The sequence below is a fragment of the Muntiacus reevesi genome, chromosome X (assembly GCF_963930625.1).
Source record: "Muntiacus reevesi chromosome X, mMunRee1.1, whole genome shotgun sequence".
NCBI lineage: Eukaryota > Metazoa > Chordata > Mammalia > Artiodactyla > Cervidae > Muntiacus > Muntiacus reevesi.
This window is the reverse complement of record NC_089271.1, coordinates 146,725,547-146,743,057: the sequence shown is the minus strand read 5'-3', so window position 1 is coordinate 146,743,057 and position 17,511 is coordinate 146,725,547. Positions and strand designations below refer to the sequence as shown.

The following is a 17,511-nucleotide window of genomic DNA, read 5'->3' as shown; positions in this document are numbered from 1 at the left end:
ATTTATTATCAAGTAGGGACAACTTGCATAATCTTTGCAAGATACAGGGGAACAACTCCTAAACCTCTGAATTGCTAGTTCTCCCAGGATCACGAACAACTCCTAACCTCAAAGTTCAGATAAAACGCAATCTGCCTCCTGTTTCCCAGATAAGAGACCAAGGCACCTCCTGCCCATGCTGCTTCTCTGCTGGACAATGTCCCCTCAGAGGATCTCCAGCCTGGAGCTCTCAGCCAGCTGCATCCTCCTAGCGCCAACTGCCTGCTCATCACTTCCACTCGTGCCTTCTGCCGGGCCTATAGGCCCGGGGCCAGCAAGCAGTCATTGGGCAGAGCACATTCTCTTCGACCTGTCCATCCTTCAGCAGAAGGTGCTACCACCCACCTGGTCACCCAAGCATCACCTTGAGTCTCACCCCACCCCTTTCCTGCCCCCGAGTTTGAGCTGTGCTTCCCCCCATCCTTGTTGACGTTTTTTTTTTTTTTTTTTTTTTTCTTGGCTGCCCTGCACGGCATGCACATGCAGGATCTTAAGTTCCCCCAAGCAGGGATTGAACCCAGGCCCTCTGCAGCGGAAGTGCAGAGCCTTCACCACCGGACTGCCAGGGAAGTCCCCCTGTTGACTTCTAATTACTCTCTAATCCATCTGGGGTTTCAGGCCTCAGCACATCCGGCCTGGGTTGTCCAACGGTGTGCTCCTTGTCTATGTCTCTCTGTATCACTTCACCTATTATCCATCCATCCATCCATCCATCATCATCATCAATCTATCATCTCTATTATCTATTGGTCATCCATCACTTCTACCTCTTTAGGATCAGTGTCTCTATCATCTATTTTTTGAGGTACAATTCACATAAAGCCATGCCTTTTAAAGTTCACACTTTGTTGGCATTTAGCAGACAGACAGTATTTACAACCATGGCCTCTACAGTTCTATAACATTCTTATTACCCCAAAAAGGAAAACTGAACCCGTTCAGCAGTCACTCTCCAGCCCCCGGCAGCCATCGGTCTACTTGGGAAGCGGAACAATACTCCATTGTATGGAGAGACCACATTTTACTTGTGCATTCATCTGTTGATAGACATTCCAGTTGTTTCCACTTTGGGTTACCATCAACAGTACTGTGAAGAATATTCATGTGTAAAGGTTTATGACTGAACATCTAGTTTCCATTCTCTGGGTCTAAACCTCTGAGTAGAGGTGCTAGGTCACATGGAAACTCTGTGCCCAGCTTTCCCGGACCTGCCACTCTCTTGCCCACCATGGCTGCCCCGTTTCTGGCCCCACCAGCAGGAGATAACAGCCAGGTGCGGTGTTCTTGTCTCCCTCTGCTTGGCCTCCTTGAAGCATTAGCTCCCATGTTACCTCCATCCTGTTTCTGCAGTAAGTCCAGGCTCTTTAAGCAAGGCCCTGGCCCCTCCCTTTCCCCTGCACTTGGCATGTGGCACAAGTGTCTCCCACTCCTGCAAGGTCTGGAAGTCCTGTGTCCCACTACCCTTGGCCTGGTTGGCTCAGGATTCTTGTTCCTCCGTGTCCCCCACAAGCCCGCTGCTTGGTCTCTCTCTCTCAGCTTGTCATGCATGGACCAAGCCTCAGCCCCTTCCTCTTCTCTGGCACAGGGTTCAGGGTCCTCTTTGGGCTTAGCCATCATTTTGGGGAGATATTGCAGATGCTTCCTTGCCACGGGCAGGTCCAGAGGACATGTGGGCCAGCATCTTTGGCTGCGGGTGGGCCACCGAGGCTGCCCCTCACCCAGGCCTACAGCTGCCCCTCCTGCCTCTCCCCCAACCAAGCCCCTGTGTGGACAGAGAGGCTGGGAGGCAACAGTGCACTTTCCACGGCAGGTCTTTACTGAGGAACTCAGGGAGGCTCCCTGACCCCAGGGCTGAGGGCCTGAAAGGCACACGGCGGTGTGGCAGCAGTGGGGGTCTCCCTCTCAGGTCAGGGCTGCCTTTGCAGACACAGCTTCCCCGCTGACCCCTCTTTGGCACTGGACTGGGCACCACGGTGCCCTCATGCCTCGTGGCCCCAGGGTCCGTTGCCCCTGGGGCCGGCCCTCCCCCACCCACCCTCTGGTGGTCGGCAGTGTAGGCTGGTGGGGTGGTGGGCGGGCCAGGGGCTGGCTGACCGGGTGCTGCCGCTGGCGATGGAGATGTCTACAAAGAGGAATCCAATAAATTAGCTTGAAGAAGGGGATAGAGACGGGGCTACATTCTTATCATGGCTCGGTAGGAAAAGCTGTGCAATTCTTTTCCTTGCGGATTCTCTAGAATGATGGGTGGGGGGGCACGAATGAGGGGTTCTGTCTCATTCTGAGGGTATCGGCCGTTTTTATAGCAACGAGGGCATCCCAGGGGATGGGAGCCTCGCTGGGTCCCTGGGATGATGGCAATAGAGGCATGGACCATGATGTCTCTGAGGGACCACAAAGCCAAGAATGATGGGCTGCAGCCTGGGGAGGTGCTGCCTGGCAAACCCCAGAACTCCAAGGCCCAGGCTGCTGCTGGGAGCGGGGTGCGCCTCTGGCCACTCTCCCTTCCCCACTCAGGTCCCCGGGAAGGGGGCACGGGTTTCACGGGTGGTCCCCTGGGAGGCCTGCGAGAATGGTGAAGCATGCGACGGGGGGCGGGGGAGGGGGGCGGGGGGCCGGGTTGCACAGGCGCTCTGTCTCCTTCATGTGATCCGAGGGTTGGGGCAGGGGTGGAGGGGGGCCAAGGGCCAAGCAAGAGAGAGCCAGGGCCCTCGGTCAAGTGGCAGCACCCTGGGTGGCCCCAGGACCCTGGCCCAGGATCTGGCAGAGCTCCTGGTGGCGCCGCTGCATCTTGGGGATGCCCGCCAGCTGCTGCTCGAGCCGCTGCTTCTCCTCAGTCAGGCTCAGGCGGGCGGCTGAGTCCAGCTTCTCAAACTTCCAGCCACCTTCCCCATCGAACTGCAGCAAGTGGGTGTGGTACTTCCTGCATCAGGAGAGGGACCGGGAGGAGGCACTCAGCGGGCCGCCAGAACCTTTGGCCAGAGTCCTGTGGGAAGGGAGGGCACACCTACCACAGGGAGGGTCGGTGGGTGATGGAAAGCAGCGCAATGCCTGCGTCCTTGGCCGCCTGGAAGATCTTCCCTTCCACATCGATGCTCACGGCACTGGTACACTCATCCAGGAGGGCGTACTTGGGCCTTGGGGTCATGGCCATGTGGGTGAGGCTGCGGGCCTCTGGGGCTAATGCCCTGGGCTGGCCCCGGCCCCTCAGGTGGAGGCAGGGGGAGTTTGACACCCCCATCCACCCCCATCCCCCCCATCCCCCCAGGCCCCCAGGGCTGGGGCCAGGCCTCCAAGCAGTTCTGCCTCCCTGCTTCAGGAGGTCCCAAAGAAAGAGGTTTGGGGAACTCCCGGTGCCCAAGGGAGCCCAAGCACCTTGTTACTGGGAGGCTGGCAGCTCACCTGTGGTAGAACATGCGGGCCATGCCAACTCTCTGCTTCTCGCCCCCCGACAGGACATCTTTCCAGTCACACACGGCCTCCCAACCTGGCACAGGACAAGGGTTGTTGTTCAGTTCAAGAGGGCTGGGCAGCATCTGCAGAAAGGCCCAGGCCCAAGCCCAGGCCCGGGCATGGCGGGTGTTGTGGAAAGGCTTGGGGTTGCTCAGAGGGCTACAGACAAGAGTGAGAGCAGAACACGGCAGGGAAAGGCCGGCCACTGGGGACGTCTGCAGACACTGTATTAGTCCAAAAGGACTCGGTCCAGATTTACACACATTTCCTCTGATAACACACCAGGTAGTCCTCACCTGCAGGCCCTGAGGATGCCACCCACCGCATGTGGACACTGGGTCTTCTTAGGACTGGTCGAGTTAAAGGGAGGTCATGAGGGTGGCCCTAATCCAATGGGACTGTGTCCTTATAAAAGGGTACACTTAGAGACACAGACACACACGGAGGAAAGATAACACAGGGCGCAGATGGCCTCTCCCATCCCAGGAGAGAGGCCTGGAATACACCCTCCCTCACGGCCAGTGGGAGGAACTGACCTTGCCCACGCCTGGATCATGGACATCTGGCCTTCACGACTGGGAGACAATACATTTCTGTTGTTTGCCCCACCCAGTCTCTGGTGCCAGCAAACTCACACAGGACCTAACCTTCATTAGTGGGGCTAATGAAGTGCCACTGGGCAGCAGACAGTCAAGGCAGAGCCCCAAGAATGGCTCTGAGGGTCTCTCTGGAAACTTCTCACCCACAGGGACGAGGCCTGTGTGTCCCAGTGTGAAGCATGTCAACAAGGCTCAGGAGAGTTCCTTGGATGAGGAGGGAAGTGGTGATTCACGAGAAACGCCTCCTGGCTTGCTCTCTCCACTCTCTTTCCAGAGAACTAGAATTTTCAGTAGGGTATGTGGCCACCCACCAAAAAAAAAACAAAACACTTTACTGTCCAAGTTGCCCCGATGGGAGGTTTAACCACAGAATTGAATCCTGGTCAATGGGGTGTAAGTTTACGTGTTACACATGTGGCAGCTTCTGGAACTTTCTTTAAAAGACAGCATTCACTCAGTGATTGCCCACACCTCACCTTCTCTATCCTATGGCTCGGGATATGTGATGTGACATGATGCCAAAGCAGTCACCGTGGACTGTGAAGTGATCTCGGGAATGGAGACCACATACAGCAGTGACTCGGGGGCCTTTATGGGGTGGGGCAATCCCCACCAACTGCAGCTTGCCTTCCTCAGGACTTCTATGTCCCAGTAAGATAAACTTGTAAATGATCTGAGCCACTGTTGGTGGGTAGTTCTGTTACTCACAGCTGAACTCAATGCTAACGGGGTGTAACAGATAGCTCGGGGACCCCAGGCATTCGGGGGCACGTGGAGCCCAGGTGGAGGGGAGCGCTCCCAGGGTGAGCAAAAGGGGCCCCAGCAGGCCAGGAGAAAGTGAAGTGAACTGAAGTTGCTCAGTCGTGGCCGACTCCTTGCGGCCCCATGGACTGGAGCCTATCAGGTTCCTCCATCCATGGGATTTTCCAGGCAAGAATCCTGTAGTGGGTGGCCATTTCCTTCTCCAGGAGATCTTCCCGACCTAGGGATTGAACCCGGGTCTCCGCATTGCCAGGAGGAAGCTTAGGATAAAGCTTTGCAGGGATCATGGCAACAAAGGGCCCCAGAGGAGCCAGCCCACTGAATCCACTGTCTGCGGCCCCTTTCTGTACAGGTGATGACACTTGTCGGCCCTGAGCTTGAGACTGGCACCTGCCCCTGTTACAGGTGGAGGGCATGTCCAGAGGTCAGGTTTGGCTCAAAGTCAAGCTGCCCCTCAGTGGCCAAGGCAGGACTCTGACTTCTACCATTCGGCTTTCAGTATAGAAACCCCAAAGCCAGCAGTTGGGCCACCCTCTCCTCCTCTGGGTGCCGTGGGCATTTAAAGACCAACCTGAGAGGCCCCCAAGTACTGGCCTGTCCCTCCTTCCTGTGGTCTCTTCCCAGGGGACACAGCCCCAGGCTGGAGGCAGACACGTGGGAGGGCAGGCGTCCCCTCCACTTCCACTGTCGCCATGCACATTGCCAGGCTGCCCTGCCTACACCTGGGCTCTGTACTCTCACTGAAATGCCTAACGTACCTGTGCATTCCCTGCCTGGCCTGAGGGGGCCTTGCCTGCCCGAGCCCACCGCCCAGAGACAGTGCCCTGCCGGATGCCTCTGCCAGGGTTGGTTGCCTTCCACACTCAGTCTGTCTGGGGCTGTGTGCTTCCTGTGGGTCCTCCACCGGGGTGAGGCTCTCCCGACTCCATTGTGCTTTGGACTCCTGCACATTGCTTGGGGTCATTTTCACCCCTGGGGGTGGTGCTAGGAGGGAGGCGGGGGCAGCACTGGTGGGTGGGGATGCCCCTTCACCTACCTCCTTCCCGTTGCAGGATGTGGTTCAAGTGCACGATGTCCAGGATGCCTTCCAGATGCTCCTCAGAATAGCCCTTCCGGCGCATGTCTTCCACCGAGTCGGGGTAGATCACCTGGTCGCGCAAGGAGCCCACGGACATGTAGGGCCTGCAGGAGAGCCAGGTGGCCATGGAGGCAAGGCTGGCACCTCGGCAGGGGGGACCAATCGGAGGGAAGCACACCCACCCCCTGGCAGGCTCAGATATACTCACATGTGCACATGTGCCCCACGGTGGTAAGGTTTCTGGGCCAGCAGGTTGGGGCGGGGGGCTGGCAGGTGGAAGTGCCCATCCCCTCCGACCCCAGGGGCAGCCTCTTGCTACCCTCTGCCCCCTCAGATCAGAGGGGGGCGGAGGGTGCCGCTCACCTCTGGGGGATGTAGAACATGCGCTGGGGCGGGGGCTTGTAGAGCACACCGCCATATGTGGGCCACAGCCCACCCAGGATCCGGAACAGGGAGCTCTTGCCGCAGCCGTTGGGGCCAGTGATGAGCAGGTGCATGCCTTCTTCCACCTGCAGGGGTGGCAGGCAGCTGTGGGCATGGCCCAGGTCCCCTCCCCTCACCTGTGGCTGACCTGCCGGCCTCAGGTCAGCACCTGGCCCATGCCCACTCTCCATCTCTGGCTGCAGCATGGCAGGGCCCCCAGGGCAGGCTCTGGAGTTCAGCTGCAGGGCCCTGGCTTGTTCCTGATGCACGCCAGAAACCACAGGGACAGCAGGACAGCTTGTCCTGCCGTGGTCCAGCACAACAGTCAGTGGCGCCCCCCAAGCACACCCGGAGGCCATGTGGGCAGTGAGTGCTTCAGGTTACGCAACGAGCCTGACATCTGCTGATCTGGAGACACCTGGTGGGGGGGCTGCTGTCTGCAGGGTAGGGGACGGCACTGAAGGCACAGCTCCCCGATCCAATCCCCACCACCACCACCTTGTGTGATTTCACTGTGACACCCCGGGCCTTCCAGCCAGGGTGGTCCTCTCATTATCCCAGGGCACGTGTCCCAGGCAGTCTCCCTCGCCTCCTTCCCTGAACCTCTGTGATCGCCCTTCTTACCCTATCACCTGGCTGAATAGAGCCGGGGGCCCCCCGTCGCTAACCTAACCAGAGCCCAACTCCACCAGTGACTCTGCCAGGATGGAACTCTTTCTCAGCCCCCGGCCCCCACTCCCTCACCTCACCTCACCTTCTAACTAGCTGCCCACTTGGGCCTGCCTGGCAACCATTCAACCAGGATAAACCGGCCATCAGCAGCACCCCAACCTCCCAGGGATAATGGCGATCATACCACTGCTCTGTGCCCAGCCTCCAGCTGGCCGCCTGCCCACCTGCCTAGAGGCTCCTGGGCGAAGCTTCATGTGATTTCTATGCTCCCAGAGCTGGTAAGCTGGGGTCCTTGCTGAACCTGGAGAGCCATCTGACCTGGGCTCTTTGTAACCCTTAAGGGCTTCCCTGATTTACCTCTGGTTTACAGTGCCCAGCCTGGAGCTCAGGGAACATTAGGTGAACAAATGAATGACTTCCATCCCCAGGACGACCCTTCAGTCCATCACTCCATCCAAAGCCCTGGCTAGGCACATGGGTGACTGGTGGCTGTCAGCCCCCAGGGTGTCCTGTCCACAGACAGCCTGCATCGTGGATCACAGCTCTCCCAGGGAGCCAGGCCATGCCCACTACTCACTTTCCCTGGGTGCCTCTCACAGCAGATGGGTGGGACTGCATGCCCAGGTTGGTGGAAGAGCCATGCCCAGGTTGGTGGAAGAGCTTCCACCAACCTGGGACCAGAGTTGGACCAGAGTCCCCAGGTCCTGGGCTTCTCAGGGACGGGGTGGGGTGCGGGGTGTGGGGTGTTGGCAACAACAAGGCCAGGAACCTATGGGTGACTGTTGCCCAATCCTGGTAATCACAAGGCTCTTTTATCAGTTCTGACTCCATTGCCCCAGAACTAATAGGTACACACATTGCTCTTTCACCTTCAGCTTCAGCTGCCTGCCACGTAGACCTGGGGTCAATGGCTACTGACAACACAAGGCAGGCTGACCAGGCTGGGTCCTAAGGGCTGAGACTTGTGGGTGGCTTGTGGGTGCAGAAGGCCAGGCCCACGGCCTCAAGGTTGGCTTCAGCCCCACTCGAGCTTCTGGGCTGGTGCTTGGCCACGCCTTTTACTTACCCTGATGTTGAGACTGGCTACCACCACCTCCCCGGTGGGCGTGATAATGGGGATGTTCTCACACACGATGCCCTGTTCCACATCCACCACTTGGCCTGGAGAGAGGGCGTAGGCAGAGAGAGGGGGGTGGAGCGCTCCCCCACCTTCTGCTGGCTTCCGTGGGCCCCCACCCCCCAGCAGCCCACCAGTGTGTGGCTTCACCGTGCTTCCCTTGCTGTGCTCGGGGCTGGGAAGAGGGACAGTGTCTGCTCCTGCCATGCAGCGCCCCCCAACGCCAACTCCAATGCTTGGGGCCTCTTCCACAGCGCACCCCACCCCCAGCCTCTACTCCACCCAGGGGTCACCCTCCACCTCTTTTGCAAAGAGAAATCCTGGCCAGGGTTACTGCTCTGGGAAGGAGGTCAGTGGGGACCACAACTTGCCTGGGAAGCCCTTCAGGGCACACCGGGCAGTGGTGGGAGGGCCGGGACCCGTGGGGCCTCTTTGGGGAGGGAGACCTTACCTCGGATCTGCAGGGGCCCCTCCACGCGGACGCCAGACTTCATGATGGCCCCGGACCCCGCCTGCACATCCTCCGACTCCCCAGGCCTCTTGAAACGGCACTGCCGGACATCTTCGAATACCTGGAACATCTCGTAGACCCTGGCTGTGTAGCCAGCCAACTCTGTGACCTGCAGGGAGGGTGATCCTGGCTTAGCCTCTGCCAGCAGGGGTGGAAGGGAGAGGGCACGAGTGGGGTGGGGGGAGGGCCGGGGCAGGGGCTGGACCGGGGGCTACCTCCTTGTAGGACGACATGACCCGCTCGATGGCATCCGCGGCAGCAGTGAGGAGGTTGCGGGCGATGGTGAAGGCTTCCGTGCGCTCACTCACCAGTTCCCCCTCCTTCATCGCTTGGGCCGCTTTCTTCACCGCCTCTGAGTCTGCAGAGCATGGCAGGGGTTGGGGGGTGGGTGGGGAGGGGGCAAAGACAGTGGAAAATCAAAACTGACCCACTAGGGGAGAGAGGAACTCCCTCTAGCACATGGTGCTTGGACAACCGGGTCTCCACATGCCAAAGACAAACCTCGACCTCACACAACACACAAAAACAAACTCAAAGCAGAGCCCTGGCCTGCACACAGAGCTGAGACTATGTAACTCTTAGAAGAAAGCACTTGGGCATTAGGTATGGCTCCTTGAATAGGACACCAAAAGCAAAACAGAGAAGGAAGCTTCATCAAAGAGAAAAAGTTGGGGGCATCAAAGTAAATCCACAAAGTGAAAACACAGCCTATGGACTGGAAGAAAGTACCTGCAAATCATGAATCTGATAAGGGCTTAGGTCCTAGAATACATAAAGAACTTTGTCAATTCAATAGTAAGGAGATAAACAACACAATTAAACAGTGGGCAAAGGATCTAAATAAACGTTTCCATTTTAAGATACACAGATGGCCAATAAGCACATGAAAAAATGTTGATTGACCCCGTTTTACCCTCATCTCTCCCCTTGACGCTTTATTCTGTGGCCATCCTCAATGCTGCTATTTCTCTAAAGGAGCCCGCTTCTGTCTTGACTTGCTTTTTTCTTTTGTCTCAGTTGAGACCTCATGGTTGCCCAGTACAACCCTCTCTTGTCCATGGCTTTGACTCTCTTGATCCTTTGGTCCCCTAGAGGGGCAAGGCTTTTATACAGGAAATGTTCTCTAAATGGTGATGGGAAGCAAAACAAGCTGACTCTGAGGGCTACCTCTATCCACAGGCATAAACAGTTCTGAGGCAGGAGCCCTCAAAGATATGACGGTGAGGGTGGGGTAGGAAGGGGAAGAAAGGTTAGGGCAGGTGCAGTTGGGGGTAGACAATTCTGGACCGGAGGCCAGAGCACCAGGAATCCAGGGCACTGAGCAGGGGAGGGCACTGGCGATTCTGAGAGTCTAACATCCCAGACCTTCCTTCCAACCATGGTCCTAGGCGGGGCGGGGGAGGGGGGAACACAAACCATCCTCTCTGGACATCCTGAGAGCTTGAAAGGGACTGCACACAAAGGGTAAGGGTCTGCGGGGACCCTGGCAACAGCAGGTACCTCCCTGGAGACAGCATAACTCTCTGCCGCTGTCCTCAGCAGCCCACAGCTAGACACCCGACAGCTGTTCCTGGCCAGGTGGTCCCTCTCTGGCCTTCTAGCTTGGAGGTGCTGGCAGGCCAGAAGGGCAAAGTTAGCTACATCTGTTTCCCCGGGTGATCGCCTGCCTCCTTACCTCGTTCCCAGCACTCTCCAGTTTGCAGTTACTGGAGACACAGCAGGGACAAAACAGAAACACCTCTGGCTTCCTTGAGTCTGGCCACGAAGGTGGGCACAGGAGCTGAGGCCTCTGAATCGCCCACAAAGCCTAACATGGCAGAGGCTCCAGAAAGTCCTCGGCATGCAGAGGAGGGAACTGGTCGCAAGTGCTTCCTCCCAGAAACTGCAGGTTGGTTTCCTCCTGGGTCCCTTCCCATGCTCCTGGCCAAATCAAGGCCACCCCTTGAATAGGTCCATTGGTAGAAACAATGACCACTTCCAACTAGATCTTTCCTCTTGGCAGAGAGAGACAGACAGCTGAGGGTACAGAAGCCCCAAGAGAGAGGCACCGATATGGAAAGAGTGAGAGACACTTTTTGTTCTGGAATGTGCGCATCAGGCTCCCTCTCTTCACATAGTACTGAAAACCCTCTAACCACCCAAGTGCACAAGATACAACACCTTTTCCATCAGAGCTGTGCTTGCAGGAAAGCGAGGGAAATTCCCAGGAGCGAGAAGAAAAGCTAGCAGCTAGTGCTCCTGTGACATCCCTGGAGACGGAGATGGGAGCTGCTGTCACACAGCCAGGGCTCAAGATGCACAGTCTCCTCTCTGAACTGGTAATTATGTGTCTAGGGCTCAAATTAATATCACCTCCAAGTTCAGGAGCTCCTCCACCCCAAGTGGAGAAGTTAACAGGAAATGGCCTCCAACTGGTTCCTTACCTGGCAGCCCAGCTAAAACCAAAGTCAATGAGTGCTCTGGGGAATCCTACCCTCCAGTGCTTGCTAAGCCCACAAGGACCTTGAGCAAAGAAGACCAGCAACTGGAAGATGAAGTTGGGTTAGACTCTCAAGAATTCAGACAGCCAAATGGCTGGATAAATAGTGAAGTGGCTCAGTCATGTCTGACTCTTCAGTGACCCATGGACTGTAGCCTACCAGGCTCCTCCATTGGTCCATGGGATTTTCCAGGAAGAATACTGGAGTGGGTTGCCATTTCCTTCTTCAGGGGGATCTTCCTGATCCAGGGACTGAACCCAGGTCTCAATGGCTGGATAGAGACCCTGGAATAAGCATGATTAGTATGGTAGCTGGCCGAAGAGGGGCAGCCAGAGAGATGAGAAAAGCAGACACAAACACAGCTTGAAATTTCTATTTTCAAATGTCTATTTAAAAGAGAATAAAGTATAACTTTACAGAAACATCATTGAAAATGAAAATAATTCAAATTAGATGCAGCCGAAGAGAAAACGAGTCAATGAGTGAACGGGAAAATTGGAAGACCCCTCCCAGAATTTAGTGCAGACAGTGCGAGGTGGGGAAAGGGGCAGACAGAGGCCAGAAGGAAAGACCACAAAGAACGAGAGAGACAATATTTAAAAAGGGAACAACTGAGAACTTTCCATGATGGAAGCAATCTGAATGATGGAACAGTCTGGATATTGACAGGACATACAAGAAGTTTCAAGCAGAATAAATGGAAACACACGAGCAAACACCTCCCAGAGAAACTGCAGAGAAAAAGTCTAACCAGGGAGACCATGCAGGCAGCTGAGAGCAGTTAAGCTGATGGCAGGTTTTCCAATAGAGGCAATGGGATGTTGTCAACAGGCTAAAGAGAGACCAACGGACCGCCTCAACTCCCTCATCCAACTAAACTTCAGTTGCGGATGGAAGGATAAAATAAAGACATTTTCAGACAACAAAATATTCTCAAAGCTCCCTTGACAAAAGCCTCACGGTAAGAACTTCTGAAGGACGTCTGTCCGAAGGAGGGTTACCTGACTGTGGGGAAGGGCTTTCTTAGAGAAAACTGCAGAGAAAGAGAACCAAAAAAAAGGAGAAACTCATGGGTGAAATCTGAACATGCAGTGATCCGATAAAGCCATGGCAAAATTGATGGCAGGCTGGTCCTCCAAAGTGTGGTAAGCAAGGGCCGGGATGAGGAGGAGCTATTGATTAACCCAGACTTTTCTGAAGTATGCACATTAACCTTTGAAGGGCAACCACGAAGACTGCAAATAGAATGAATTCCTTGCAAACCAGTAGAGGAACAAACGGAATCCTTCACAGTCCCCAGGCCTCAGGCACGAGGGCCCTGCCTTTGGCAACCTGCAAGAGCTATTGCGGGTGTGGGAAAGCCCAGGTTTGAGCCAGAAAGGGGCTCCTTGAACGTACGTCCCCATCCTCCCACTGCCAAGATGGGTCAAGACAGGGCCAGGTGGGCAACAGTGCAGATGCCTGTTGAAGGGTGTTCCTGAACTGCCATCCTCGGGCTTGGCTGAGTGGGGCCAAGAAGCATGAGATACTATAATGGGGACCCACATGTAGTTTGGCAGAGAGGAGCTCCGGGAGAGTGCAACCTCGGATGTTTCCCAAGGGTGCCAGCTGGGGTCCCCAGCAGTAGAAGAGGCAGGTGGGCCAGCTAGGCACCGAGCCCTCCCAAGTCTAGTCCAGTGGTCCAGAAGGCCGGCCCCCTCTCACCTGACTCTGAGTAACCAGTAGCAGTGATGATAGGGACAGCCACCATAAGCAAGCCTGAGGCGCTCCACACGTACTTCATGAGGAACTGCTCCAGCATGACGTACCACAGGCGTTCCAGCAGAATGAGGTTGATCTGGGAAGCCAGGTCCTGGTAGGAGTGCTGCAGAAGGGCCAGCTCCACCTGTGGGGAAGGGGTGCCAGAGACCCAGAGGCATGGCAGTCAGTCCCCTGGGGCAACAGCGATCATCCCTGAGTGCCAGGACACACAGGCCATTTGAAGGTCATGTTGGGGCTGAGAGCTGGGGCTTAGGACTGGGCCACGCTTGATGAGTCAAAGCATCGTTTACCAGAATTGGCTTTGCTTAATGGCTCAGCCTACCTGGTCCAAATGCCATGCCTCTTGCCACATCCAGGCTGTGAGCTGGAGCAGATCACTTTCCCTGTCTGGACTACCATGGACAGGGGGACAGGTCTCAAACTCGGGAGAGGTATGGCATAGACAATGCAGCGCTGGGGTGCAGCGGCAGTGAAGGGGCTCACCCCCCTACTTCTGAAGCTCCCACCCCCTTTCCACCGTCTCTTCAGTTGGGATGCTCACCATGCCCCCTCTCTGCCCCAGAGAGCTTTTCAACACGGGCCGAGGGCAGCCACCTTGCCCATTCTTTGAGCAACTGCCGGGGGGCCACCCTGAACGAAGTGGAGGGGAGCGTAGGAAACCCAAAAGCAATAGCTGGTTTCAAAGAACACGCTTCCGTCATCTCTACCTCTGTAGGCCCTGGCATCCCTTTCCTTTCCCTCAGTTCCTCTGGGTAACAAACTTGTACTGCGTCCTCCCACAGAGACCAGTAGGGCACACTCCCAAACAAACTCGTTCAGGAATCATCCTCAGTGGACAGCCCCATGCCCAAGCCAGCTGAGAACGCCAGCCCGCCAGCCAGGCCACTAGGGGACCTGCCCTGCCTGCTCCTGCACTGGCCACCACTTGCCATCTCAGGAGAGTGGGCGAGAAACAGGCTCTCTGGGACAGCAGCAGTTAGATGTGCTGGAGTGGCCAAGAAGCAGTCGCAGCAAGGGGGCCATTGGGTCCTGGATGGCTTGGTAGGGGCGCCTGCCCTGATTCTGTCTCCCCACCCAATGGACAAGAGCTGCCCAGCCTGGAATAGTTTCCTCTGCCAATTCACTATGTCATAGCTGACTCTCTACTTGATTCTCACCATGTCCCATCGTATGTGTATCCTCCATGGTAGCCCAGACAGGCAAAATGACCTTCTCCAGCTCACACAGCCTGGAGGTGGCAAGACGTATGGCATTTGGACCAGGTAGGCTGAGCCATTAAGCAAAGGCAATTCTTGTGAATGATGTTTTGACTTATTAAGAAAGGTCTACCCGTGCTCAGGCTAATAAGAGGTTGGGTGTGTTGGTATGAGCCCGTGTAATAACCCTTCTTCTTGACATCCCAGGAACAGCAAAATACTCGGCGGTCTGCCCTCCAGCCTGCTGATCTGAGCCTGGGCCAGTGTCCATGGGGACATCAGCCAATGGGTCTGGGCTGAGTCACGTGCCCGCACAGCGAGGGCAATCAAGCCACCCATGAAGGCCCATCACATCACACAGCCCTTTGCCCGAGGCCTCGACAGACAGGTTGGGGACGCACGCACAACCAGGCCCCTCCTACCCCTGCTGGTGAATATTCCCCATGAACGTGCCATTTCCTGAAACTAGCCCAGAGGAAATCCTTCAAAGAGCTAGTGATTCTCCCTTCTTCCCACCTTCCCTGTCCCCAGCCAGGTCTTGGGCATCGCTTTGCCTTTCCTGAAGCGAGCACGCCTACTCTGAGCGCCCTGGCGATCCAGGCTCGTGTTGGGAGCTGGCAGGCGTGCCAGCTGGGGCTGACAATGTAGCTGCGGGGAATGCGCCAAGTGCCTCACCCAAGGCCACGGCTGCCTGCCAAGACCCTGCATCCCTGGAGCACAGGGGAGGAGGACGGGGGTTGCGGCTACAGAGCCGGCCCTTTTTCTCCTTATCTGGAGCCCAACTGGGAATGCCCCCTATCTGCTCAGGGATAAGTCTTAAAAAAAAAAAAATCAGGGACAAGCCTGCCTCCCTGCCTGATAAGATGGGCTGCCAATGAGACAAGGTTGAGGACACAAGGCCATCCGACCTAGGGAGGATCCGCCGGCCTTCAGGAGCTGGATGCCATTGTACCCCTCCCCCAGGAGCACTGGGGAACCGAAACCAGAGTCGCAGAGAACCTAGCCGGAGGCAGCTGCAACCCAGGCAGGAGGAGGGGAGGGGCTAGAGCACTGGCCTGGAGTAACCTCTCCCAGGCCCCGGCTCCTGGCCCTAGCCGGCTGGCTGCTGACCCAGCCTGCTGCGGAGCTGCATGGCTGGGACCTGGGCGGAAGGGCGGCCACACTGGGGGCAAGGTGGCCGCTGGGAGGGCAGGAAGTGCGTCTTGCCGCAGCGGTGGCTTGGGCCCCGGCACCCCTGGCTGGGGCCTCGGGGAGACAGCCAAGCCCACAGCCAGGCGAGCCTTTGGGCTCCAGAGAGGGGGGAGCTTGACCTGGAGCGCTGAGCTCTGATCAACACACCGGGCGCTGCTGCTCGTTAACCTCCGCTTGGGCTGAGTCATGCCCATAATGCCCACTTGCCTGACCGGACGCCGGTCTTCAAAGGGTCTGGGGGACTAGGAGGGGGGCCAGGCAGCAGGCCACATCCCGTCATCCCTGCCCCCAGATGGCAGGAGCCCCCTCTCTGTTGGCTGCAGGCAGGGGGCAGGCTGGGAGCTCTTGGGTCTCCCATCACTAGGGTCTGTAGCCCTAAGGCCAGGACAAGGAAGGCGGAGAGGAAGCAGAAGTGACCCAGGACAGTCTCCACCCAGCCTTCCTGCTTCTCCATTACTGTGCCAATCTGGGCTGCCTACGGCCCTGGGAGTCCCCAGCCTCCCTCTCCCATGGCCGGCCCACACCTGTGCCATCAGCCGCAGGCAGCCCCCGGCCTTCCTGCCCCGGACTCCCCCAGCCACGCGCTTTCCGGCCCCACCTCATGGCCCCCGTAGAAGGCAATCTCCTCTGAGTTGGCCACCACTCGGGAGTGCATGTAGCGCAGCTCTCCCTTGCGCCGTGCCTCCTCGGCCACCAGCTCCCCGAACTTGGGTGAGAAGGCTCGCAGCACGTTGGCTGTGAGGAAGACCACGAGGCCAGCGATGGCTGAGGGCCAGGCCGTGCCGGCCCCGCGGGAGCGGGCCGCTCGAACCAGGGTGTAGGTGGTCACGGCCACGTCCAGGAGCGGCTTGGTCAGGTTGGAGTAGAGGTGGGCCACAGAGGCAGCGAAGGCCACCACATCCTCCGTCAGGGACTGGTCCGGGTTGCGAAGCCGCCCGTCCATGTTGCTGACCCGGTAGTAGGTCTGCTGGGAGAAGTAGAGGTTGTAGGCGTGGGCCACCAGCCGGCTGCGGAACCCCAGGGCCAGCTGGCCCTCCAGGTAGCGGATGGCACTGTTGATGAAGGTGGCGGGCAGCGCGATGAGTAGCCACTGTACGAGCTGCCAGCTGAAGGCCTGGGGGTCCTTGCGCACGATGCAGCGGGCCAACCGGCCATCCAGGCGGGCCACGTACACCGACAGGAACGTCCGGCTCACCAGGGCAGCCGAGTGCAGCGCCAGCAGCCCCGTCTCCCGGCACAGGATCCTGGGGAAGAGCAGTCGCAGGAGCCACAGGAGCCGCTGCAAGAACACCCGGTTGACGCCAGCCTTGGCCACTGCGGCCACAGGGGCACCGGAGACGTCCTGTGCAGGCTCCCCAGCCACCGCCGGTGCTTGAGGGCTCCTGGCCGGAGTCAGGCACTGGCGCACCAGAGGATAGAGTTTGTGGGCTCCATAGGCCACGAGGGCCAGGACCACGGCAGTACGCTTCAGCGTGGTCACCCGCGAGGCTCGGGGGGTAGAGAGCACCGTCATGTCACCTGGGCTGGACTCACGGGACTAGGACGGGTGCCTGAGGCGGTAGAGGAGGCAGGTGGCTGCAAGGGTGGTGGCTCTGACCCCGGGCTCGTTGTCTAGGCAACTGGAGACCTTGCAGTGGTCCCTGAGACTGTCGCTTTAGGCCACCGGGGTGGTGCTGGGGCCCCTGGCGCGGGTGGGCTCAGGGCCCTCCAGGGTCGCGGCCTCTTCAGGCGGCCGAAGTGGAGGAACTTGTCAGTCCCTTGGCCCTTGGGGTCAGAGCCTCCAGAGGTCCGGGCCGAGAGGGCGTCTTTTTCTCTCCACCTCCTACTCCTCCTCCCCTGGTGGCGCCCCTCCCAGGGGTACCGAGCGCGTCCGTCCGCCCCGCAGCCCGGCTGAAGCGACTGTGACTCCGCCACCCGCCCAGAATCCCCACCTACCCACCCACCCACCCCTCCCCAGGGGCGAGTCGGGGGAGGGGGAGGAGGCGGAGGAGGGGCGGGAGGCGGAGCCCAGGCGCGGGGGCGCCCCACCCAGTTCTCGCCCCACGGTGGGGCCCCGCCCCCTCCCCGGACCACAGAGACGCGGGAGGACCGCGCGGGCTAGAGAAGCGGCACCTCGCCTTCCCGCCAAGGCCGGGGTCCTGTCGCTCCGTGCGCGCGCGCAAGGCGAGGCTTCTTCCCCAGTCCCAGGCGTCGGGAGCCTCGGCTCGGGGGCGGGGCCTCCGGGGCCCTGTG

The 17,511-nt window shown here is 58.2% G+C and overlaps 1 protein-coding gene across 2 annotated transcripts; it reads right to left on the bottom strand.

The window, feature by feature from the left end:
• Nucleotides 1-581: 581 nt before the first annotated feature.
• ABCD1 (ATP binding cassette subfamily D member 1) lies at nucleotides 582-17,457 on the bottom strand. 2 transcript variants are annotated; one of them, XM_065916971.1, is made up of 10 exons: nucleotides 15,878-17,371; nucleotides 12,836-13,016; nucleotides 8,867-9,009; nucleotides 8,592-8,760; nucleotides 8,090-8,184; nucleotides 6,292-6,437; nucleotides 5,887-6,032; nucleotides 3,439-3,523; nucleotides 3,048-3,173; nucleotides 582-2,959 (listed from the first exon to the last, which is right to left on the bottom strand). In XM_065916971.1, exons 1-10 carry the CDS (start codon nucleotides 16,790-16,792, stop codon nucleotides 2,752-2,754), a joined length of 2,214 nt encoding a protein of 737 aa, XP_065773043.1. In that variant the 5' UTR covers nucleotides 16,793-17,371; the 3' UTR covers nucleotides 582-2,751. The 2 variants fall into 2 exon arrangements, with proteins under 2 accessions (XP_065773043.1, XP_065773044.1); XM_065916972.1 differs by lacking the exon at nucleotides 15,878-17,371 and adding an exon at nucleotides 17,392-17,457 and having other exon boundaries at nucleotides 583-2,959.
• Between the last annotated feature and the right edge of the window lie 54 nt (nucleotides 17,458-17,511).